This window comes from Petromyzon marinus, unplaced genomic scaffold, assembly GCF_048934315.1.
Source record: "Petromyzon marinus isolate PM22_M1 ecotype Great Lakes invasive population unplaced genomic scaffold, UKy_Petmar_22M1.pri1.0 PM_G_Scaffold_7, whole genome shotgun sequence".
Taxonomy (NCBI): domain Eukaryota; kingdom Metazoa; phylum Chordata; class Hyperoartia; order Petromyzontiformes; family Petromyzontidae; genus Petromyzon; species Petromyzon marinus.
This window is the reverse complement of record NW_027423024.1, coordinates 6,094,476-6,118,673: the sequence shown is the minus strand read 5'-3', so window position 1 is coordinate 6,118,673 and position 24,198 is coordinate 6,094,476. Positions and strand designations below refer to the sequence as shown.

At 51.6% G+C, this 24,198-nt stretch overlaps 1 protein-coding gene across 3 annotated transcripts; it reads left to right on the top strand.

Moving 5' to 3' along the window:
• Positions 1-249: 249 nt before the first annotated feature.
• LOC142920241 (uncharacterized) lies at positions 250-16,970 on the top strand. 3 transcript variants are annotated; one of them, XM_076062744.1, is made up of 11 exons: positions 250-415; positions 648-846; positions 1,348-1,526; positions 6,002-6,378; positions 6,587-6,752; positions 7,531-7,890; positions 14,464-14,745; positions 15,650-15,809; positions 15,941-16,001; positions 16,581-16,682; positions 16,891-16,970. In XM_076062744.1, exons 1-11 carry the CDS (start codon positions 322-324, stop codon positions 16,936-16,938), a joined length of 2,028 nt encoding a protein of 675 aa, XP_075918859.1. In that variant the 5' UTR covers positions 250-321; the 3' UTR covers positions 16,939-16,970. The 3 variants fall into 3 exon arrangements, with proteins under 3 accessions (XP_075918859.1, XP_075918860.1, XP_075918861.1); XM_076062745.1 differs by having other exon boundaries at positions 252-415; positions 14,662-14,745; XM_076062746.1 differs by lacking the exons at positions 15,650-15,809; positions 15,941-16,001; positions 16,581-16,682; positions 16,891-16,970 and adding an exon at positions 15,423-15,483 and having other exon boundaries at positions 255-415.
• Positions 16,971-24,198: the final 7,228 nt, after the last annotated feature.

Below are 24,198 nucleotides of genomic sequence, written 5' to 3'. Positions count from 1 at the left end.
TCTCATGGTAGGTATCCCAATGGGATTCGATTTTATGCGCTTTAAATCCCTAGCTAGATCGATTCCTATGTTATTAGAACAAATCGCCATAATCAATTCCCATGTTATCGAAAATGTATTCGATTCCATTTTACACTCACGACCAACGTCAATTCCAATGCAGTCCCAATGTGGATCGATGCCATCGGCTACATTTTTGACCACTATCGATTCGCATTTGTTATCCCCACAGGAATCGATCCGAGTTTTTAATTTAACCTTGAATCGATTTCCTCAGCACGTGACTTGGGTGAGGCGGGTGCGTGGCTGCGTGTGGGGTTAATGGCGATGTCGAAACTCTACAAACTTGGCCTACTCTTCCCCTTCATCCTGCCTCTCCTCCTCCTCCACCACCTCGTCACGTGCAGCAGCCACGGTGAGCAGAGCCCGAGATGGTCGATAAATCGGGTGCCAGGTTGTGATTGTGGGGGGAGTGGTGGTGCAGTGGTTATCGCACTGTGTGAGTGTGAGTGGGGAGTGGTGGTGCAGTGGTTAGCGCACTGTGTGAGTGTGGAGTGGTGGTGCAGTGGATAGCGCACTGTGTGTGTGTGAGGAGTGGTGGTGCAGTGGTTAGCGCACTCTTGAGTGTTTTTTCCCCATCTGCCCAGCTCCGCTGTTCCCACTGAATGTTCGTTTGGAGTCTCGAGACCTCCTGGCGACCCTTTGCTGGGACCCCGTTGAAGCGGCTCCCAGTGGGGATGGAGGGGATAGACCCCCACTTGTTGATCCTTTAACTATCAACTCGACCACCACGACCACGACCAACTCAACGTACCTGAATGTTACGTACAGAGTTCAGAGCAAACTGTGAGATGCTCACTCACTCAGCCACTCACTCACCAACCCACTCACTCACCCACTCACTAACCCACTCACTTACCCACTCACTTACCCACTCACTCACCAACCCACTCACCAACCCACTCACTCACTCACCAACTCACTCACTCAGCCACTCACTCACCAACCCACTCACTCACCCACTCACTCACCAACCCACTCACCCACTCACTCACCAACCAACTTACCCACTCACCCACTCACTCACCAACCCACTCACCCACCCACTCACTCACCAACCCACTCACCAACCCACTCACTCACCAACCCACTCACTCACCCACTCAATCACCCACTCACCCATTCACCCACTCACTCACCAACCCATTCACCCACTCACCAACCCACTCACCCACTCACTCACCAACCCACTCATCCACCAACCCACTCACTCACACACACACGTCTCTCTCACCCACTGGCTCCTCACCACCCTCACCACTCCTCCCTGTGTCTCTGTCTGCGCAGCTTCAGACGAGCCCGCTGGCAGACCGTCTGCGCTGCAACAACGGAGACACGGTGCGACGTCTCCTCGGCGCTGGACGATCCCGGTGACCGCTACCTCCTCCGTGTGAGATTCTCCTTCTTATCCTCGCCGTCACGATCCTCACCCTGGGTCGCGGTTGTGGTCCTGCCCTTGATGGAAAGTGAGTGGCACGAGATTGTACATATGCCTGTGTCTCTGTGTGTGTGTGTCTCTCTCTGTGTCTCTGTGTGTGTGTCTCTCTCTGTGTCTCTGTGTGTGTGTCTCTCTGTGTCTCTCTGTGTCTCTGTGTGTGTGTGTCTCTCTGTGTCTCTCTCTCTGTGTCTCCCTTTGTCCGTGTCTGTCTGGTGCTCACTAACAGCACTTGCCCCAATGGTCTTTTTCAGGCTACACGGAGGATCTTTGTCATCTTTGTCTGTGTGTGTCGCTGTGTATGTCTGTGACTCTTTCTGCCTGTGTGTGTGTCTTCGGCTCACAAGGGGAGATCACACAAACTCCACTCACTCACTCTGTAGGACAGGGGGGGATCACACAAACTCCACTCACTCACTCTGTAGCACAGGGGGAGATCACACAAACTCCACTCACTCACTCTGTAGGACAGGGGGAGATCACACAAACTCCACTCACTCACTCTGTAGCACAGGGGGAGATCACACAAACTCCACTCACTCACTCTGTAGGACAGGGGGAGATCACACAAACTCCACTCACTCTGTAGGACAGGGGGAGATCACACAAACTCCACTCACTCACTCTGTAGCACAGGGGGAGATCACACAAACTCCACTCACTCACTCTGTAGGACAGGGGGAGATCATACAAACTCCACTCACTCATTCACTCACTGTAGGACAGGGAGAGATCACACAAACTCCACTCACTCTGTAGGAGAGGGGGAGATCACACAAACTCCACTCACTCTGTAGGACAGGGGGAGATCACACAAACTCCACTCACTCTGTAGGACAGGGGAGATCACACAAACTCCACTCACTCACTCTGTAGGACAGGGAGAGATCACACAAACTCCACTCACTCACTCTGTAGGACAGGGGGAGATCACACAAACTCCACTCACTCTGTAGGACAGGGGGAGATCACACAAACTCCACTCACTCTGTAGGACAGGGGGAGATCACACAAACTCCACTCACTCACTCTGTAGGACAGGGGGAGATCACACGAACTCCACTAACTCACTCTATAGAACAGGGGGAGATCACACAAACTCCACTCACTCTGTAGGACAGGGGGAGATCACACAAACTCCACTCACTCTGTAGAACAGGGGGAGATCATACAAACTCCACTCACTCTGTAGGACAGGGGAAGATCACACAAACTCCACTCACTCACTCTGTTGGACAGGGGGAGATCACACAAACTCCACTCACACACTCTGTAGGACAGGGGGAGATCACACAAACTCCACTCACTCACTCTGTAGGACAGGGGGAGATCACACAAACTCCACTCACTCACTCTGTAGGACAGGGGGAGATCACACAAACTCCACTCACTCTGTAGGACAGGGGGAGATCACACAAACTCCACTCACTCTGTAGAACAGGGGGAGATCACACAAACTCCACACACTCACTCTGTAGGACAGGGGGAGATCACACAAACTCCACTCACTCACTCTGTAGGACAGGGGGAGATCACACAAACTCCACTCACTCTGTAGGACAGGGGGAGATCACACAAACTCCACTCGCTCTGTAGGACAGGGGGAGATCACACAAACTCCACTCACACACTCTGTAGGACAGGGGGAGATCACACAAACTCCACTCACACACTCTGTAGAACAGGGGGAGATCGCACAAACTCCACTCACTCTGTAGGACAGAGGGAGATCACACAAACTCCACACACTCTGTAGGACAGGGGGAGATCACACAAACTCCACTCACACTGTAGAACAGGGGGAGATCACACAAACTCCACACACTCTGTAGGACAGGGGGAGATCACACAAACTCCACTCACACACTGTAGAACAGGGAGAGATCACACAAACTCCACTCACTCACTCTGTAGGACAGGGGGAGATCACATAAACTCCACTCACTCTGTAGGACAGGGGGAGATCACACAAACTCCACTCACTCTATAAAACAGGGGGAGATCACACGAAGTCCATTCACTCACTCTGTAGGACAGGGGGTGATCATACAAACTCCACTCACTCACTCTGTAGGACAGGGGAAGATCACACAAACTCCACTCACACACTCTGTAGAACAGGGGGAGATCACACAAACTCCACTTACTCTGTAGAACAGGGGGTGATCATACAAACTCCACTCACTCTGTAGTACAAGGGGAGATCACACAAACTCCACTCACTCTGTAGAACAGGGGGAGATCACACAAAGTCCACTCACTCACTCTGTAAGAAAGGGAGAGATCACACAAACTCCACTCACACACTCTGTAGAACAGGGGGAGATCACACAAACTCCACTCACTCACTCTGTAGGACAGGGGGAGATCACACAAACTCCACTCACTCACTCTGTAGAACAGGGGGAGATCACACAAACTCCACTCACTCTGTAGAACAGGGGGAGATCATACAAACTCCACTCACTCTGTAAGACAGGGGAGATCACACAAACTCCACTCACTGTAGGACAGGAGGAGATCACACAAACTCCACTCGCTCTGTAGGACAGGGGGAGATCACACAAACTCCACACACTCTGTAGGGCAGGGAGAGATCACACAAACTCCATTCGCTCACTCTGTAGAACAGGGGGAGATCACACAAACTCCACTCACACTGTAGAACAGGGGGAGATCACACAAACTCCACTCACTCTGTAGGACAGGGGGAGATCACACAAACTCCACTCACTCTGTAGGACAGGGGGAGATCACACAAACTCCACTCGCTCTGTAGGACAGGGGGAGATCACACAAACTCCACACACTCTGTAGGACAGGGGGAGATCACACAAACTCCACTCACACACTCTGTAGAACAGGGGGAGATCACACAAACTCCACACACTCTGTAGGACAGGGGGAGATCACACAAACTCCACTCACACACTCTGTAGGACAGGGGGAGATCACACAAACTCCACTCACTCTGTAGAACAGGGGGAGATCACACAAACTCCACTCACACACTCTGTAGGACAGGGGGAGATCACACAAACTCCACTCACTCACTCTGTAGGACAGGGGGAGATCACACAAACTCCACTCGCTCTGTAGGACAGGGGGAGATCACACAAACTCCACTCACACACTCTGTAGAACAGGGGGAGATCACACAAACTCCACTTACTCTGTAGAACAGGGGGTGATCATACAAACTCCACTCACTCTGTAGTACAAGGGGAGATCACACAAACTCCACTCACTCTGTAGAACAGGGGGAGATCACACAAAGTCCACTCACTCACTCTGTAAGAAAGGGAGAGATCACACAAACTCCACTCACACACTCTGTAGAACAGGGGGAGATCACACAAACTCCACTCACTCACTCTGTAGGACAGGGGGAGATCACACAAACTCCACTCACTCACTCTGTAGAACAGGGGGAGATCACACAAACTCCACTCACTCTGTAGAACAGGGGGAGATCATACAAACTCCACTCACTCTGTAGGACAGGGGAGATCACACAAACTCCACTCACTGTAGGACAGGAGGAGATCACACAAACTCCACTCGCTCTGTAGGACAGGGGGAGATCACACAAACTCCACACACTCTGTAGGGCAGGGAGAGATCACACAAACTCCATTCGCTCACTCTGTAGAACAGGGGGAGATCACACAAACTCCACTCACACTGTAGAACAGGGGGAGATCACACAAACTCCACTCACTCTGTAGGACAGGGGGAGATCACACAAACTCCACTCACTCTGTAGGACAGGGGGAGATCACACAAACTCCACTCGCTCTGTAGGACAGGGGGAGATCACACAAACTCCACACACTCTGTAGGACAGGGGGAGATCACACAAACTCCACTCACACACTCTGTAGAACAGGGGGAGATCACACAAACTCCACACACTCTGTAGGACAGGGGGAGATCACACAAACTCCACTCACACACTCTGTAGGACAGGGGGAGATCACACAAACTCCACTCACTCTGTAGAACAGGGGGAGATCACACAAACTCCACTCACACACTCTGTAGGACAGGGGGAGATCACACAAACTCCACTCACTCACTCTGTAGGACAGGGGGAGATCACACAAACTCCACTCGCTCTGTAGGACAGGGGGAGATCACACAAACTCCACACACTCTGTAGGACAGGGGGAGATCACACAAACTCCACTCACACACTCTGTAGAACAGGGGGAGATCACACAAACTCCACACACTCTGTAGGACAGGGGGAGATCACACAAACTCCACTCACACACTCTGTAGGACAGGGGGAGATCACACAAACTCCACTCACTCTGTAGAACAGGGGGAGATCACACAAACTCCACACACTCTGTAGGACAGGGGGAGATCACACAAACTCCACTCACACACTCTGTAGGACAGGGGGAGATCACACAAACTCCACTCACTCACTCACTCTGTAGGACAGGGAGAGATCACACAAACATCCCTCGCCATGACCCCCCCTCTCCCGTGTCTCAGCTGTGCTCAGCGCTCCGTCGTTCACCCTGAGGCTCGACAAACTGACGCGGGGGGAGGAGGAGGAGGAGGGCGATGGTGGTGAGGATGAGGATGAGGAGTGCGGTGTTGTGGGTGACGATGAAGACAACGACGATGATGGCTACAGCGACAACGACGACGGCGATGACGATGACCGTGACGGCGGTGACGATGACCGCCGTGATGACGGTGGTCCTGGGGTGGCTGGGGAGTTGGAGGCGGTGGTCGACGGAGAGCCGGAGGTGCGGAAGCTATCGTTGTTGGTCTCCGTTGGGCGGGGGTGGAGGGCGCTGGTGTCGCACGACGTGAAGTTCCACCATCAGGTTGACATTTCGACAAGAGGCGGCGTTCAACTCACGGTGAGAGATTGCGGGAGTTGTGACGGGGGTCGGTAGGTTGTGGCGGGAGATGTGCGTGGTTGAGTGGGTGGGTGGCGATGCTGCTACTGATGATGATGATACTACCAATGACACTACTACTGATGATGCTACTACTACTGATGATGATGCTGTTGCTGCTACTACTACTGCTGCTACTACTGATGATGATGATGATGCTTACTGCCAGGAGCGCTTCATCGGATGCCGGTACCAACACCGAATGATGCTTCTGCCGGGACGCGAGGATGAGTACTGCGTCCGCGTGAGAATGGTAGCCGACTTGCCACGGTGGAAGGCAGGGGAGTGGTCTCCACTGTCGTGTGTCTCCGTCCCTCCACCACACAGCACCGTGGGTGAGTGGGTGGCTGGGTGAATGAGTGAGAGGTATTTTTGTGCGTGTGAAGTGGGTCTCTGTGTGAGTAGTCTTGTGGATCTCTATGAGTGGTCTATGGGTCTCTGTGTGAGTAGTCTTGTGGGTCTCTGAGTGGTCTATGGGACTCTGCGTGAGTAGTCTATGAGTTTCTATGAGTAGTCTATGGATTTCGATTTAAAGCTTTCGTGACTGCAAGGATTCATCTTTGGTTCTTTCGGTAAAGTCACCACGTAGAATGAGAATAAAATAAATTGATAAAATAAAATAACACAATAATATTCTCACGACGTTTCGGCCACAACACAAGCGGCCTTCATCAGGTGACGGGACGAGACTGTCTGGAGGACAGCGCTGGAGCGAACACGAGGACAGCGCTGGAGCAAACACAGCCACGCTCAGACCAGCGCTGTCCTCCAGACAGTCTCGTCCCTTCACCTGATGATGGCCGCTTGTGTTGTGGCCGATACGTCGTAAGAATATTATTGTGTTATTTTATCAATTTATTATTTTATTCTCATTCTACGTGACTTCATCGAAATTACCAAAGAAGATAGTCTATGGGTCTCTATGAGTACTCTATGGATCTCTGCGTGAGTAGTCTATGGGTCTCTATGAGTAGTCTATGGGTCTCTGTGAGTAGTCTATGGGTGTCTGTGTGAGTAGTTTATGGGTCTCTATGAGTAGTCTATGGGTCTCTATGAGTAGTCTATGGGTCTCTATGAGTAGTCTATGGGTCTCTGTGTTGTCTTCCCACCCAGCCCCTCGTGTGGGTGTCGACACGGACGGCCAGGTCACGGCGGTGGTCGGCCAGAAGGTGGCGCTGCTGCGCTGCGTCCTGTGGGGTGCGGCCGTGGTGGTGGTGCAGGCCAACTGGCTGAAGGCCTCCCGTGGCAACGTCTGGGCGGGGGCCAATTTGGCCGCACTCAGCCCGCTGCACGGCACGGCGTACTCCAACTCGTCCCTCGCGGGCCGACTGCGGTTCCGCGTTGGGGGGCCTCCCGGCGACGTCTCGCTGGAGCTGCTGGACGTGCGGGCTGGCGACGGGGGCCTCTTCCTCTGCCACGTGGCCACCTTCCCCCACGACAACTTCGAGGGGAGGGTCAACCTCTCTGTCATCGGTGAGGATTGACACTGCCCCACGCAGAGACCCATAGACTCATCATGCAGAGACCCATAGACTACTCACGCAGACACCCATAGACTACTCACACAGAGACCCATAGACTACTCACACAGAGACCCATAGACTCACACAGAGACTCATAGACTACTCATACAGAGACCCATAGACTACTCACACAGAGACCCATAGACTACTCACGCAGAGACCCATAGACTCATCACACAGAGACCCATAGACTACTCACACAGACACCCATAGACTACTCACACAGAGACCCATAGACTACTCACACAGACACCCATAGACTACTCACACAGACACCCATAGACTACTCACACAGACACCCATAGACTACTCACACAGACACCCATAGACTACTCACACGGACACCCATAGACTACTCACACAGAGATCCATAGACTACTCACACAGACACCCATAGACTACTCACACAGAGACCCATAGACTACTCACACAGACACCCATAGACTACTCACACAGACACCCATAGACTACTCACACAGAGACCCATAGACTCACACAGACACCCATAGACTACTCACACAGACACCCATAGACTACTCACACAGAGACCCATAGACTACTCACACAGACACCCATAGACTACTCACACAGAGACCCATAGACTACTCACACAGAGACCCATAGACTCACACAGAGACCCATAGACTACTCACGCAGACACCCATAGACTACTCACTCAGAGACCCATAGACTCAAACAGAGACCCATAGACTACTCACACAGAGACCCATAGAATACTCACACAGAGACCCATAGACTCATCACACAGAGACCCATAGACTACTCACACAGAGACCCATGGACTACTCACACAGACACCCATAGAATATTTACACAGAGACCCATAGACTACTCACACAGACACCCATAGACTACTCACACAGACACCCATAGACTACTCACAAAGAGACCCATAGACTACTTACACAGGGACCCATAGACTACTCACACAGACACTCATAGACTACTCACAGAGACCCATAGATTACTCACACAGAGACGCATAGACTCATCACACAGACACCCATAGACTACTCACAAAGAGACCCATAGACTACTTACACAGAGACCCATAGACTACTCACACAGACACCCATAGACTACTCACACAGTCACCCATAGACTACTCACACAGAGACCCATAGACTCATCACACAGACACCCATAGACTACTCACACAGAGACCCATAGACTCACACTGAGACCCATAGACTACTCACACAGACACCCATAGACTACTCACACAGACACCCATAGACTACTCACACAGAGACCCATAGACTCATCACACAGACACCCATAGACTACTCACACAGAGACCCATAGACTCATCACACAGAGACCCATAGACTCACACAGAGACCCATAGACTCACACAGAGACCCATAGTCTACTCACACAGAGACCCATAGACTCACACAGACACCCATAGACTACTCACACAGAGACCCATGGACTCATCACACAGACACCATAGACTACTCACTCAGAGACCCATAGACTACTCACACAGAGACCCATAGACTCATCACACAGACACCCATAGACTACTCACACAGAGACCCATAGACTCATCACACAGACACCCATAGACTACTCACACAGAGACCCATAGACTCATCACACAGAGACCCATAGACTACTCACACAGAGACCCATAGACACATCACACAGAGACCCATAGACTACTTACACAGAGACCCATAGACTACTCACACAGACACCCATAGACTACTCACACAGACACCCATAGACTACTCACACAGAGACCCATAGACTACTTACACAGAGACCCATAGACTACTCACACAGACACCCATAGACTACTCACACAGACACCCATAGACTACTCACACAGAGACCCATAGACTACTCACACAGAGACCCATAGACTCATCACACAGACACCCATAGACTACTCACACAGAGACCCATAGACTCATCACACAGACACCCATAGACTACTCACACAGAGAGCCATAGACTCACACAGAGACCCATAGACTCATCACACCGAGACCCATAGACTACTCACATAGAGACCCATAGACTACTCACAGAGAGACCCATAGACTCACCACACAGACACCCATAGACTACTCACACAGAGACCCATAGACTACTCACACAGAGACCCATAGACTCATCACACAGACACCCATAGACTCACACAGAGACCCATAGACTACTCACACAGAGACCCATAGACTCACACAGAGACCCATAGACTCATCACACAGACACCCATAGACTACTCACACAGACACCCATAGACTACTCACACAGAGACCCATAGACTACTCACAGAGAGACCCATAGACTCACACAGAGACCCATAGACTACTCATACAGAGACCCATAGACTACTCACACAGAGACCCATAGACTACTCACACAGAGACCCATAGACTCATCACACAGAGACCCATAGACTACTCACACAGACACCCATAGACTACTCACACAGAGACCCATAGACTACTCACACAGACACCCATAGACTACTCACACAGACACCCATAGACTACTCACACAGACACCCATAGACTACTCACACAGACACCCATAGACTACTCACACGGACACCCATAGACTACTCACACAGAGATCCATAGACTACTCACACAGACACCCATAGACTACTCACACAGAGACCCATAGACTACTCACACAGACACCCATAGACTCACACAGAGACCCATAGACTACTCACACAGACACCCATAGACTACTCACTCAGAGACCCATAGACTCAAACAGAGACCCATAGACTACTCACACAGAGACCCATAGAATACTCACACAGAGACCCATAGACTCATCACACAGAGACCCATAGACTACTCACACAGAGACCCATGGACTACTCACACAGACACCCATAGAATATTTACACAGAGACCCATAGACTACTCACACAGACACCCATAGACTACTCACACAGACACCCATAGACTACTCACAAAGAGACCCATAGACTACTTACACAGGGACCCATAGACTACTCACACAGACACTCATAGACTACTCACAGAGACCGATAGATTACTCACACAGAGACGCATAGACTCATCACACAGACACCCATAGACTACTCACAAAGAGACCCATAGACTACTTACACAGAGACCCATAGACTACTCACACAGACACCCATAAACTACTCACACAGTCACCCATAGACTACTCACACAGAGACCCATAGACTACTCACACAGAGACCCATAGACTACTCACACAGACACCCATAGACTACTCACACAGAGACCCATAGACTCATCACACAGACACCCATAGACTACTCACACAGAGAGCCATAGACTCACACAGAGACCCATAGGCTCATCACACCGAGACCCATAGACTACTCACATAGAGACCCATAGACTACTCACAGAGAGACCCATAGACTCACCACACAGACACCCATAGACTACTCACACAGAGACCCATAGACTACTCACACAGAGACCCATAGACTCATCACACAGACACCCATAGACTCACACAGAGACCCATAGACTACTCACACAGAGACCCATAGACTCACACAGAGACCCATAGACTCATCACACAGACACCCATAGACTACTCACACAGACACCCATAGACTACTCACACAGAGACCCATAGACTACTCACAGAGAGACCCATAGACTCACACAGAGACCCATAGACTACTCATACAGAGACCCATAGACTACTCACACAGAGACCCATAGACTACTCACACAGAGACCCATAGACTCATCACACAGAGACCCATAGACTACTCACACAGACACCCATAGACTACTCACACAGAGACCCATAGACTACTCACACAGACACCCATAGACTACTCACACAGACACCCATAGACTACTCACACAGACACCCATAGACTACTCACACAGACACCCATAGACTACTCACACGGACACCCATAGACTACTCACACAGAGATCCATAGACTACTCACACAGACACCCATAGACTACTCACACAGAGACCCATAGACTACTCACACAGACACCCATAGACTCACACAGAGACCCATAGACTACTCACACAGACACCCATAGACTACTCACTCAGAGACCCATAGACTCAAACAGAGACCCATAGACTACTCACACAGAGACCCATAGAATACTCACACAGAGACCCATAGACTCATCACACAGAGACCCATAGACTACTCACACAGAGACCCATGGACTACTCACACAGACACCCATAGAATATTTACACAGAGACCCATAGACTACTCACACAGACACCCATAGACTACTCACACAGACACCCATAGACTACTCACAAAGAGACCCATAGACTACTTACACAGGGACCCATAGACTACTCACACAGACACTCATAGACTACTCACAGAGACCCATAGATTACTCACACAGAGACGCATAGACTCATCACACAGACACCCATAGACTACTCACAAAGAGACCCATAGACTACTTACACAGAGACCCATAGACTACTCACACAGACACCCATAAACTACTCACACAGTCACCCATAGACTACTCACACAGAGACCCATAGACTCATCACACAGACACCCATAGACTACTCACACAGAGACCCATAGACTCACACTGAGACCCATAGACTACTCACACAGACACCCATAGACTACTCACACAGACACCCATAGACTACTCACACAGAGACCCATAGACTCATCACACAGACACCCATAGACTACTCACACAGAGACCCATAGACTCATCACACAGAGACCCATAGACTCACACAGAGACCCATAGACTCACACAGAGACCCATAGTCTACTCACACAGAGACCCATAGACTCACACAGACACCCATAGACTACTCACACAGAGACCCATGGACTCATCACACAGACACCATAGACTACTCACTCAGAGACCCATAGACTACTCACACAGAGACCCATAGACTCATCACACAGACACCCATAGACTACTCACACAGAGACCCATAGACTCATCACACAGACACCCATAGACTACTCACACAGAGACCCATAGACTCATCACACAGAGACCCATAGACTACTCACACAGAGACCCATAGACTCATCACACAGAGACCCATAGACTACTTACACAGAGACCCATAGACTACTCACACAGACACCCATAGACTACTCACACAGACACCCATAGACTACTCACACAGAGACCCATAGACTACTTACACAGAGACCCATAGACTACTCACACAGACACCCATAGACTACTCACACAGACACCCATAGACTACTCACACAGAGACCCATAGACTACTCACACAGAGACCCATAGACTCATCACACAGACACCCATAGACTACTCACACAGAGACCCATAGACTCATCACACAGACACCCATAGACTACTCACACAGAGAGCCATAGACTCACACAGAGACCCATAGACTCATCACACCGAGACCCATAGACTACTCACATAGAGACCCATAGACTACTCACAGAGAGACCGATAGACTCACCACACAGACACCCATAAACTACTCACACAGAGACCCATAGACTACTCACACAGAGACCCATAGACTCATCACACAGACACCCATAGACTCACACAGAGACCCATAGACTACTCACACAGAGACCCATAGACTCACACAGAGACCCATAGACTCATCACACAGACACCCATAGACTACTCACACAGACACCCATAGACTACTCACACAGAGACCCATAGACTACTCACAGAGAGACCCATAGACTCACACAGAGACCCATAGACTCATCACACAGCCACCCATAGACTACTCACACAGAGACCCATAGACTCACACAGAGACCTATAGACTCATCACACCGAGACCCATAGACTACTCACACAGATACCTATAGACTCACATGGAGACCCAAAGCTCATTATCTTCTGCAGATGTAGATGCCACTGGTTCTTCACGCTCTGCAGATGTATATGCCACTGGTTCTTCACGTTCTGCAGATGTAGATGCCACTGGTTCTTCACGCTCTGCAGATGTAGATGCCACTGGTTCTTCACGTTCTACAGATGTAGATGCCGCTGGTTCTTCACGCTCTGCAGATGTAGATGCCGCTGATTCTTCACGTTCTGCAGATGTAGATGCCACTGGTTCTTCACGCTCTGCAGATGTAGATGCCACTGGTTCTTCACGTTCTGCAGATGTAGATGCCACTGGTTCTTCACGTTCTGCAGATGTAGATCCCACTGGTTCTTCACGCTCTGCAGATGTAGATGCCACTGGTTCTTCACGTTCTGCAGATGTAGATGCCACTGGTTCTTCACGTTCTGCAGATGGAGATGCCACTGGTTATTGACGTTCTCTTCACGTTCTGCAGATGTAGATGCCACTGGTTCTTCACGCTCTGCAGATGTAGATGCCACTGGTTCTTCACGCTCTGCAGATGTAGATGCCACTGGTTCTTCACGTTCAGCAGATGTAGATGCCACTGGTTCTTTACGTGCTACAGATGTACATGTCACTGTTTTTTCGTATTCTGTTGATATTAATGTCACTGGTTCTTCTCGTTTTGCAGATGTAGATGCCACTGGTTCTTCACCTTTTGGAGATGTAGATGCCACTGGTTCTTCACGTTCTGGAGATGTAGATGCCACTGGTTCTTCACGTTCTACAGATGTAGATGCCACTGGTTCTTCACGCTCTGCAGATGTAGATGCCACTGGTTCTTCACGTTCTACAGATGTAAATGCCACTGGTTCTTCACGTTCTACAGATGTAGATGCCACCACCGCCGTCTGTTGCACGCCGGTTGAACTCACGACTTTCGGTCCGAACAGGCAACTGGACACACGAACAGGTTTGTTCGCATCTCTGAATGTTGCATGTGTGTGTGTCCGTGTACGTGTGTGTGTGTGTGTGCGTGTCCGTGTACGTGTGGGTGTGTGTGTGTGGGTGTGTGTGTGTCCGTGCACGTGTGTGTGTTGGTTTGTGTGTGTCCGTGTCCGTGTGTGTGTGTGTGTGTTGGTGCGTGTGTGCGTGTTCGTGTGTGTGTCCGTGTGTGTGTGCATGCATGTCTGTTCGTGTGCGTGTGTGCGTGTGTGTGTGTGCGTGTGCATGTGCGTGTCTGTCCGTGTGCATGCATGTGTGTGTGCGTGTGTGTGCGTGTGTGTGTGTGTGTCCATGTGCGTGTGTGTGCGTGTGTGTGTGTTCGTGTGTGTGTGTTGGTGCGTGTGTGTACGTGTGTGTGTGTTGGTGCGTGTGTGCGTGTCCGTGTGTGTGTCCGTGTGTGTGTGTGCATGCATGTCTGTTCGTGTGTGTGTGCGTGTCTGTCCGTGTGCGTGTGCATGCATGTGTGTGTGTGTGCGTGTGTGTCCGTGTGTGTGTGTGCGTGTGTGTGTGTCCGTGTGTGTGTGTGTGTTCGTGTGCGTGTGTGTGTCCATGTGCATGTGTGTGTATTGCGTGTCCGTGTGCGTGTGTGTGTGTCCCTGTTCTGGCCACCCATCCCCTCGTTTGTCACAATCACGGCCTTCACAGCTGCTGATACTCGCTAACAGCACCCGCCCCGACAGTCCGCCGGGGCCTTCACGGGGGAACTTTGTCTCCGTCCGTCCCTCCGTCTCACTCCCTCGACCCGCAACGCCCGGGTGCGAGCGCCGCGAGCCTCAAAGCGCACCTAGCCTGGCGCGTGTGGTCATCGCGGCGGTTGTCGTCGTGCTATGGCGGCACGCTGACGCCACGCGGGGGACCGTTTGGCCACGTAGAGAATTCTGCGGCGGCAGCGGCGGCGGGCCGGGCCAGCTGGGCCGCTCCGGCCGCGATCCTCGCCGTGTCCCTCGCCCTGGTGGCCACGCTGCTGCTGCTGCTGCTGCTCTACCGCCACCGCCGTCAGCATCAGCGTCGTCACGAGCCCTGGGGCCCCTCGTGAGTCGCTCGCTTCTCTCGGACGTCGGGCAGACGTCGGCGGTGCCCGCGGGGTCGTCTGTGTGACGACCTGCCGCTGTGCCCCCCCTCACCACTACCCCACCACCCCCCCACTACCCACATGCGTGCAGGGAGGATCCCCCCACGCTCCCCAAGGCACCGCGGAGAAACGCGGAGGGCGACCGTGGCTCCGTGAGTGGCACACCGCCAGGACACAGAGGCCCAGTCCATCCGTGTCTCTCTCCGTATTCTGTGTAGTGTGTAGTGTAGTGTATAGTAGTGTAGTGTATAGTAGTGTAGTGTGTAGTGTAGTGTATAGTGTAGTATATAGTAGTGTAGTGTATATACAGAGACACAGACTCGACCTAAAGCTTTCGTGACTGCAGGAATTCATTTTCTTTGGGTCTTTCGGTAAAGTTGTGCCCACTTTGTTTATGACCCTTGGGCTACACCCAACTTTAAAACTTTAAAACAGCCTGCTGCTTCAGCGGCTTTCATCCCCCTCTTTTCTCCTCCTGATGACGATTGCCAAAATAATACCCACAGACTCACCACACAGATACCCATAGACTCACCACACAGATACCCACAGACTCACCACACAGAGATCCATAGACTCACCACACAGAGACCCACAGACTCACACAGAGACCCACAGACTCACCACACAGAGACCCATAGACTCACCACACAGACACCCACAGACTCACAACACAGAGACCCACAGATTCACCACACACTGTGCGTGTTGTGGGGATGCTCCGTGTGTAGTTGCTAACGCTAGAGAGTGGCAACAAGGCGGCTGAGGGGCTGCACGAGTTGCCACCGCAGCCTCAGCACCAAGACAGCGGAGCTGGAAGCTACGACTACGCGGTGAGGAGGGGTGGGTGGTGAGTGAGCGGTGAGCGAGCGGTGAGCGAGCGAGCGGTGAGCGGTGAGCGAGCGAGCGGTGAGCGAGTGTCCGCCCACATCACCGATGCTCCTGCTTAGGCTGAGTGAGCGATCCGCTTCTGGCCACCCCAGGGGGGGGGGGGGGGGTGGGGTCGGTCACCGTCTCTCTAATTTATTCCGACCCCCGCAGGTTTTCACAGACGAAGATGACGACGAGGCGAGGGAGGAAGATTTTTGAGAAGCGGCTCGGGGTGGGGGGGGGGGAGGAGCGAGAGTGCGCCACCTTGCTGTGCTCCGCCTTGCCGCGCTCCACCTTGACGTGGTTGCCGGCGGAAACGCCGGGGCTTGTCGCTTCGCGAGCGGGTGAACCCCCCCCCCCCCCCGAAAGAACCAAGACGATTTGTTGTTGTTGTTTGATCCCAACTGAGCGATGTTTTTCAGCATTGGGGGATATTTGCCTCGTGCCGGTTACAATCGGTGCCCCGAGTTTGGCTTTTCACTTTTTTTTTTGGGTGGGGTGGGGGTGGGAATTTTGTTTTACGAAACAGCTCTCCGTTAACCGGACGCAGTGTTTTTGTTATTTTATTTTAGTCTTCGCGACGGTCTCTCACCTCCCAGCGCTTTCCCCCGGCGTTGTGCTGCTGGACGGGAGGCGACTGGGCGTCGTGCCAGGGAGCTAGGGATAGGGGGGTGCGGTGGGGTGGGGGGAGAATTTAAATTCGCCCTCGCGTGGCCGGGAGTCAACGAGCAGCGACATCGGCACGGTCCGTCACGACGTCCGGCACCGTGAGGGAGTTCCGCGTGTTTATATTATTGTTTTACCGGGTCGACAGGCGGCGTCACGATGGCGCGTACAACGCCGTGAGCCTTCCTGCGCCACGTCAGCGTCCCGGTTTTTTTATTTCTCCCCGAGCCCGGCCAGTTTCATCGGCCGCTCCTGCGATGCCGCGGTACTTTCGTAGTTTGACGCTGCTGGTTTTCGGCGAGCCGATGTTGTTGCTTGGCTCGCTAACCCACCAGTGTGATGTGCTAGTGTACTACACTACACTACACACTACACTATGCATTACACTATACACTACACTATATATACTACACTATACTATACACTACACTATACACTACACTATACATTACACTATACACTACACTATACTCTACACTATACAATACACTGTACACTACACACTACACTATACACTACTATACACTACACTATACACTACACTATACACTACACCATACTCTACACTATACACAGGTTGAAATTGTGTCTGCTGTGTATATGGATGGCTTCATGAACGAATCTTTGTTGATGGCCATCGTCTTAGAGAAATCAACTTCGTGTGAGCCAGCCGTAGTATTAAAATAATCATCAGCCACGGTAGAAGCGTTGGTCCTACCGTGTTACCAAATCTGCCTTCTGCTCACGAACACGGTCCGAGACACGTCGCTTAGTTTCCCCAATGTAACTGCAGACACAGCTTAGTTTGTAGACGCCGGGATATTGCATGTCAGGAATCTTGTCTTTCACAGATGGGATCAGATCGCGAATTTTATGTACTGTGTTAAATCGTACCTGGATCTTGTGTTTGTTCATGATTTTGGAAATCCTTTTGGTTACCCCTGCTATGTATGGCAGGGTGATGGTTTTTATTGGATCCTCAGATGGCTCCTTCCTCACGTACTCTTTGGTTCTATTCGGTAAAGTCACGTAGGTTAAAAAAATAAAACAACAAAAATCACGACGTTTCGGCCACAACACAAGCGGCCTTCATCAGTTGAAGGGACCGGGCTGTCTCGAGGACAGAGCTGGAGTGAAACACAGCCACGCTCAGACCGCGACCTTTAAGCTGTGTGCGAGGAAACAAGGTGCCTTGACAAAGGAATTAGCGTAAAAAAATAGCATTTGATTGGCCGACTTAGCATGATGAATGGTGTACATGCGGGTGCACATGCCGGTTGGCGCGGGGGGGGGGGGGGAGTTTACATATTGATGGTGTGAAAAGAGAATTTTTAAGAACTGCGAAAGTTTGGGGTACCACTACTTTGCGGATTGTGTAGTCAGACAATCCATTCGCCTTGAGGGCTTGGTGTACGTGTTTTGAGTTCACTGGTCAGGCGTTCGTGGCCGGAGATGCACTGAGCTCTGTGGTGTAGCGTTTTGACGAGGAAATTCTTCCGGGATGGATGGTGCTGGGATTCGGGTTTTAGGTAGCCGTCAGTCTGGGTTACTCTCCTGTAGACAGAATGGTTCATTGAGCCATCTGGTCTCTCTTTGATTGAGACATACAAGAAAGGTAGCATGCCATCCGTTTCTACCTCCGTGGTGAATTTGATGGCTGGGTTTATGGAATTGATGTGGTTGAGGAATTTTATTTTGAGCCGGTCGGCCATGTGGCCAGATGACAAACGTGTCATCCACATAGCTCTTCCACAAGGACGGACGTAGAGTGGATGCCTGGATGGCGTCCGTCTCAAAAATTTTCCATGAAAACATTGGCCACAACCGGTAATAAGGGAGAACCCATAGGGGTGCCTTCAACTTGTTTGTCGAATGTTCCATTCCGGGTGAGTATTGGTGAGGCAGTGTCTCGCCAGGGCCGGTACATCGGCATTCAATCCTCGTTGGACCAAATCCTCAATGATTGCAATGGGCATCGGGCACAGGAACTTTGGTGAACAAAGAAACTACATCGAAACTGACGAGTAAGTCACCTGGGAACAGTGAGATGTCTTTCATTGACGATACCAGGTGAGCTGAGTTAAGTACAGAAGAGGTGGTCTTACCAGTGAATGGCTGAAGGTCTCAGATATCGGGCCAGTTCGTAGGTGGGTGAGCCAATGGTGGAGACGATGGGACGGAGTGGTGTACCTTCTTTATGGATTTTTGGTAAGCCATATAATCTGGGTGGTCTAGCAGCAGAAGGTTTTAAGGAAAACCGTTTTGGTCTGTTCAATTAATGAAGCTGAATCAGTGATGATGCTGTTCGTTTTTGTAACGAGGCTGTTGGTGGGATCTCTTTAAATTTTTTGTGTAGCTACCATCATTAAGTAGCTCCTGAATTGTTATTGTTCTATGTGATTTTGTCCATGATGACCGTGGCATTGCCCTTATCGGCTGAGAGGATCACGATATCATCTCTCTTTTTCAATTGAGATTATACATGTATTTATTTACTGCCAAGATGGCGCCGATGATGGCAGCCTCGGCCGGTTGGTGCGCCCTGTTTTGTCCAGTTTTGTCTTGAGAGGGGCTTGCTGTTCAACACACTCGTGCTGGTGAGAGAGGCCTGCTGTTCATCACACCCGTGCTGGTGAGAGAGGCCTGCTGTTCAGTACACCCATGTTGAGGGGCCTGCTGTTCAGCACACCCTTGCTGGTGAGAGAGGCTTGCTGTTGAGAGGCCTGCTGTTCAGCACACCTGCGCTGGTGAGAGAGGCCTGCTGTTGAGGGGCCTGCTTTTCAGCACACCCGTGCTGGTGAGAGGGGCCTGCTGTTCAACACACCCGTGTTGAGGGGCCTGCTGTTCAGCACACCCGTGCTGGTGAGAGGGGCCTGCTGTTCATCACATCCGTGTTGGTGAGAGGGGCCTGCTGTTCAGCACAACCGTGCTGGTGAGAGAGGCCTGCTGTTCAGCACACCCGTGTTGAGGGGCCTGCTTTTCAGCACACCCGTGTTGGTGAGAGAGGCCTGCTGTTCAGCACACCCGTGCTGGTGAGAGAGGCCTACTGTTGAGGGGCCTACTGTTCAGCACACCCGTGTTGGTGAGAGAGGCCTGCTGTTCAGCACACCCGTGCTGGTGAGAGAGGCCTGCTGTTCAGCACACCCGTGTTGAGGGGCCTGCTGTTCAGCACACCCGTGCTGGTGAGAGGGGCCTGCTGTTGAGGGGCCTACTGTTCAGCACACCCGTGTTGGTGAGAGAGGCCTGCTGTTCAGCACACCCGTGCTGGTGAGAGTGGCCTGCTGTTCAGCACACCCGTGTTGAGGGGCCTACTGTTCAGCACACCCGTGTTGGTGAGAGAGGCCTGCTGTTCAGCACACCCGTGCTGGTGAGAGTGGCCTGCTGTTCAGCACACCCGTGTTGAGGGGCCTACTGTTCAGCACACCCGTGCTGGTGAGAGGGGCCTGCTGTTCAACACACCCGTGCTGGTGAGAGGGGCCTACTGTTCAGCACACCCGTGCTGGTGAGAGGGGCCTGCTGGTCAACACACCCGTGCTGGTGAGAGGGGCCTGCTGTTCAACACACCCGTGCTGGTGAGAGGGGCCTGCTGTTCAACACACCCGTGCTGGTGAGAGGGGCCTGCTGTTCAACACACCCGTGCTGGTGAGAGGGCCTGCTGTTCAACACACCCGTGCTGGTGAGAGAGGCCTACTATTCATCACACCCGTGCTGGTGAGAGGGGCGTGCTGTTCATCACACCCGTGTTGGTGAGAGGGGTCTGCTGTTCACTCCCATGCTGGTGAGAGAGGCCTACTGTTCATCACACCCGTGTTGGTGAGAGGGGCCTGCTGTTCACCACTCCCATGCTGGTGAGAGGGGCCTACTGTTCAACGCACCAGTGCTGGTGAGAGAGTCTTGCTGTTCAGTACACCCGTCCTGGTGCGAAGATGGCGCTGATGATGGTAGCCTCAGCCGGTCGGTGCGCCCTGTTTTGTCTTGTTTTGTCTGTCAATTCAGTGTTTTGCCAAGATTTTCGGAGTTCTCTAACAAGAGACGAACTTTTAAATATCAGGGAAACAACTCCTGTGGATTTAATTTCTACTTTTCTGCTTCCAGCGGCAGAATTAGTAGGCATTCTAGTCAATGCCGCGCTAGGCTTTGCTCAAGCAACGAAACGCCGCCCAAGGGGTAAACGGTCGGGGGCTCTAGTACGGCTACGCAGACGCGGAATCCGAACAGTGCTGCCGAGCTTTTTCCTCTCCAATGTACGTTCACTGTACAACAAAATGGATGAACTTCAGCTACTGATGGTAAAAAACAAAGACTTTCTTTCAGCTTCTGCATTGTGCTTCACGGAAACATGGCTGTGTGATTTGATTCCGGACACTTCGCTACAACTAGCAGGATTCCATCTTGTAAGATCGGATCGTGACATAGCACTCTCCGGCAAGACGAAAGGCGGTGGTATTTGTTTTTACATTAACAGTGGCTGGTGTGTAGATGTCACAGTGATTCTGCAACATTGTTCTCCACTCCTTGAATCAATTTTTATAACCTGTAAACCGTTTTACTCGCCTCGCGAGTTCGCGTCGCTCATTTTGGTTGGAGTTTATTTGCCGCCTTGTCCTCAGGTTAAAGAGGCCCAACGCATGCTCGCCGATCAGATTCTGAGTGTGGAGCGAGCAAATCCAGATTCGTTGGTTATCGTACTTGGCGACTTTAACAAAGGTAATCTCAGCCACGAACTCCCCAAATACATACAATTCATTAAATGCCCAACCAGAGAAGGGAACACTCTGGATCACTGCTACACTACAGTCAGTAGAGCCTACCACGCCGTCCCCCGAGCAGCACTAGGACACTGACCATGCCATGGTCCACCTGATTCCTGCATACAGGCAGAAACTAAAACTCTGTAAACCTGCTGTGAGGACATCTAAACAGTGGACCAGTGAGGCTGTGGAAGATTTGCGGGCGTGCTTAGATTGTACTGACTGGGATATGTTCACGACTGCTACCAATAGTCTGGATGAACTCACAGAGGCTGTGACGTCCTACATCAGCTTCTGTGAGGACTGCTGTATCCCAACACGTACCAGGGTGAACTTTAACAACAATAAGCCCTGGTTCTCAGCAAAGCTCAGAAGGTTGAGGTTGGAGAAGGAGGAAGCATTTAGGAGTGGAGATAGAGACAGATTCAAGGAGTCGAACAACAGGTTTAGCAAAGCGGTGAGAGAGGCTAAACGACTGTACTCAGAGAGACTAAAACACCAGTTCTCTACAAAAGACGCTGCTTCTGTCTGGAGAGGGCTCAGGCAGATCACCAACTACAAACCCAGAGCCCCCCACACCACTAACGACTCCCGCCTAGCCAACGACCTGAACGAGTTCTACTGTAGATTTGAAAGACAATTGGACTGTCCTGAACCACCCCTTCCGACCCAAGAGGCCCCATCCCCCACCAATACTACAGAGACGACTATCTCCCTTCAGGAGGGAGAAGTTAATAGACTTTTCAAGAGGCAGAATCCACGCAAAGCAGCCGGGCCAGACTCTGTCTCTCCAGCCACCCTCAGGCACTGCGCTGACCAGCTGTCTCCGGTGTTCACCAACATCTTTAACACCTCCCTGGAGACATGCCATGTACCAGCCTGTCTCAAGTCCTCCACCATCATCCCTGTGCCCAAAAAGCTAAGGCCAACAGGACTAAATGATTACAGACCGGTCGCCCTTACATCTGTGGTAATGAAGTCTTTTGAGCGCCTGGTCCTGGCACACCTCAAAGCCATCACAGACCCTCTCCTGGACCCCCTTCAGTTTGCCTACAGAGCCAACAGGTCTGTGGACGATACAGTTAACATGGCCCTCCACTTCACCCTACAGCATCTGGACGCCCCAGCATCCTACGCCAGGATCCTGTTTGTGGACTTCAGCTCTGCCTTCAACACCATCATCCCTGCCCTGCTTCAGGACAAGCTCTTCCAGCTGAACGTGCCATACACCACCTGTAAATGGATCACAGACTTCCTGTCTGACAGGAAGCAGTGCGTTAAGCTGGGAACACAAGTCTCTGACTCCAGGTCCATCAGCACCGGAACTCCTCAGGGCTGCGTCCTTTCCCCTCTGCTCTTCTCCCTGTATACCAACAGCTGCACCTCCAATCATTTGTCCGTCAAACTATTGAAGTTTGCGGATGACACCAGCCTCATTGGGCTGATCTCTGGTGGGGATGAGTCTGACTATAGGTGGGAAGCTGACAATCTGGTGACCTGGTGTAGCCAGAACAACTTAGAGCTAAATGCTCTAAAGACAGTTGAGATGGTTTTGGACTTCAGGAAGAATACAGCACCACTCACCCCCATCACCCTGTTAAACTCCCCAGTCAAAATTGTAGAGTCCTTCCGCTTCCTGGGCACTATTCTCTCCCGGGACCTTAAGTGGGAATTGAACATCAGCTCCCTCACCAAGAAAGCTCAACAGAGGATGTACTTTCTACGGCAGCTGAAGAAATTCAACCTGCCAAAGACAATGATGGTGCAATTCTATACAGCGATCATTGAATCCATCCTCACCTCCTCCATAACCGTCTGGTATGCTGCTGCCACTGCCAAGGACAAGAGCAGACTGCAGCGTATCATCCACACTGCTGAGAAGGTAATTGCCTGCAATCTACCAACCCTCGAGGACCTGCACACGACAAGGTCCATGAGGCGAGCGAGGAAGATTGTGGCCGATTTCTCCCACCCTGGACACTCTCTGTTTCAGCTACTCCCCTCCGGCAGAAGGCTTCGGTCCATCAGGACCAAAACCTCACGCCATAAAAACAGTTTCTTC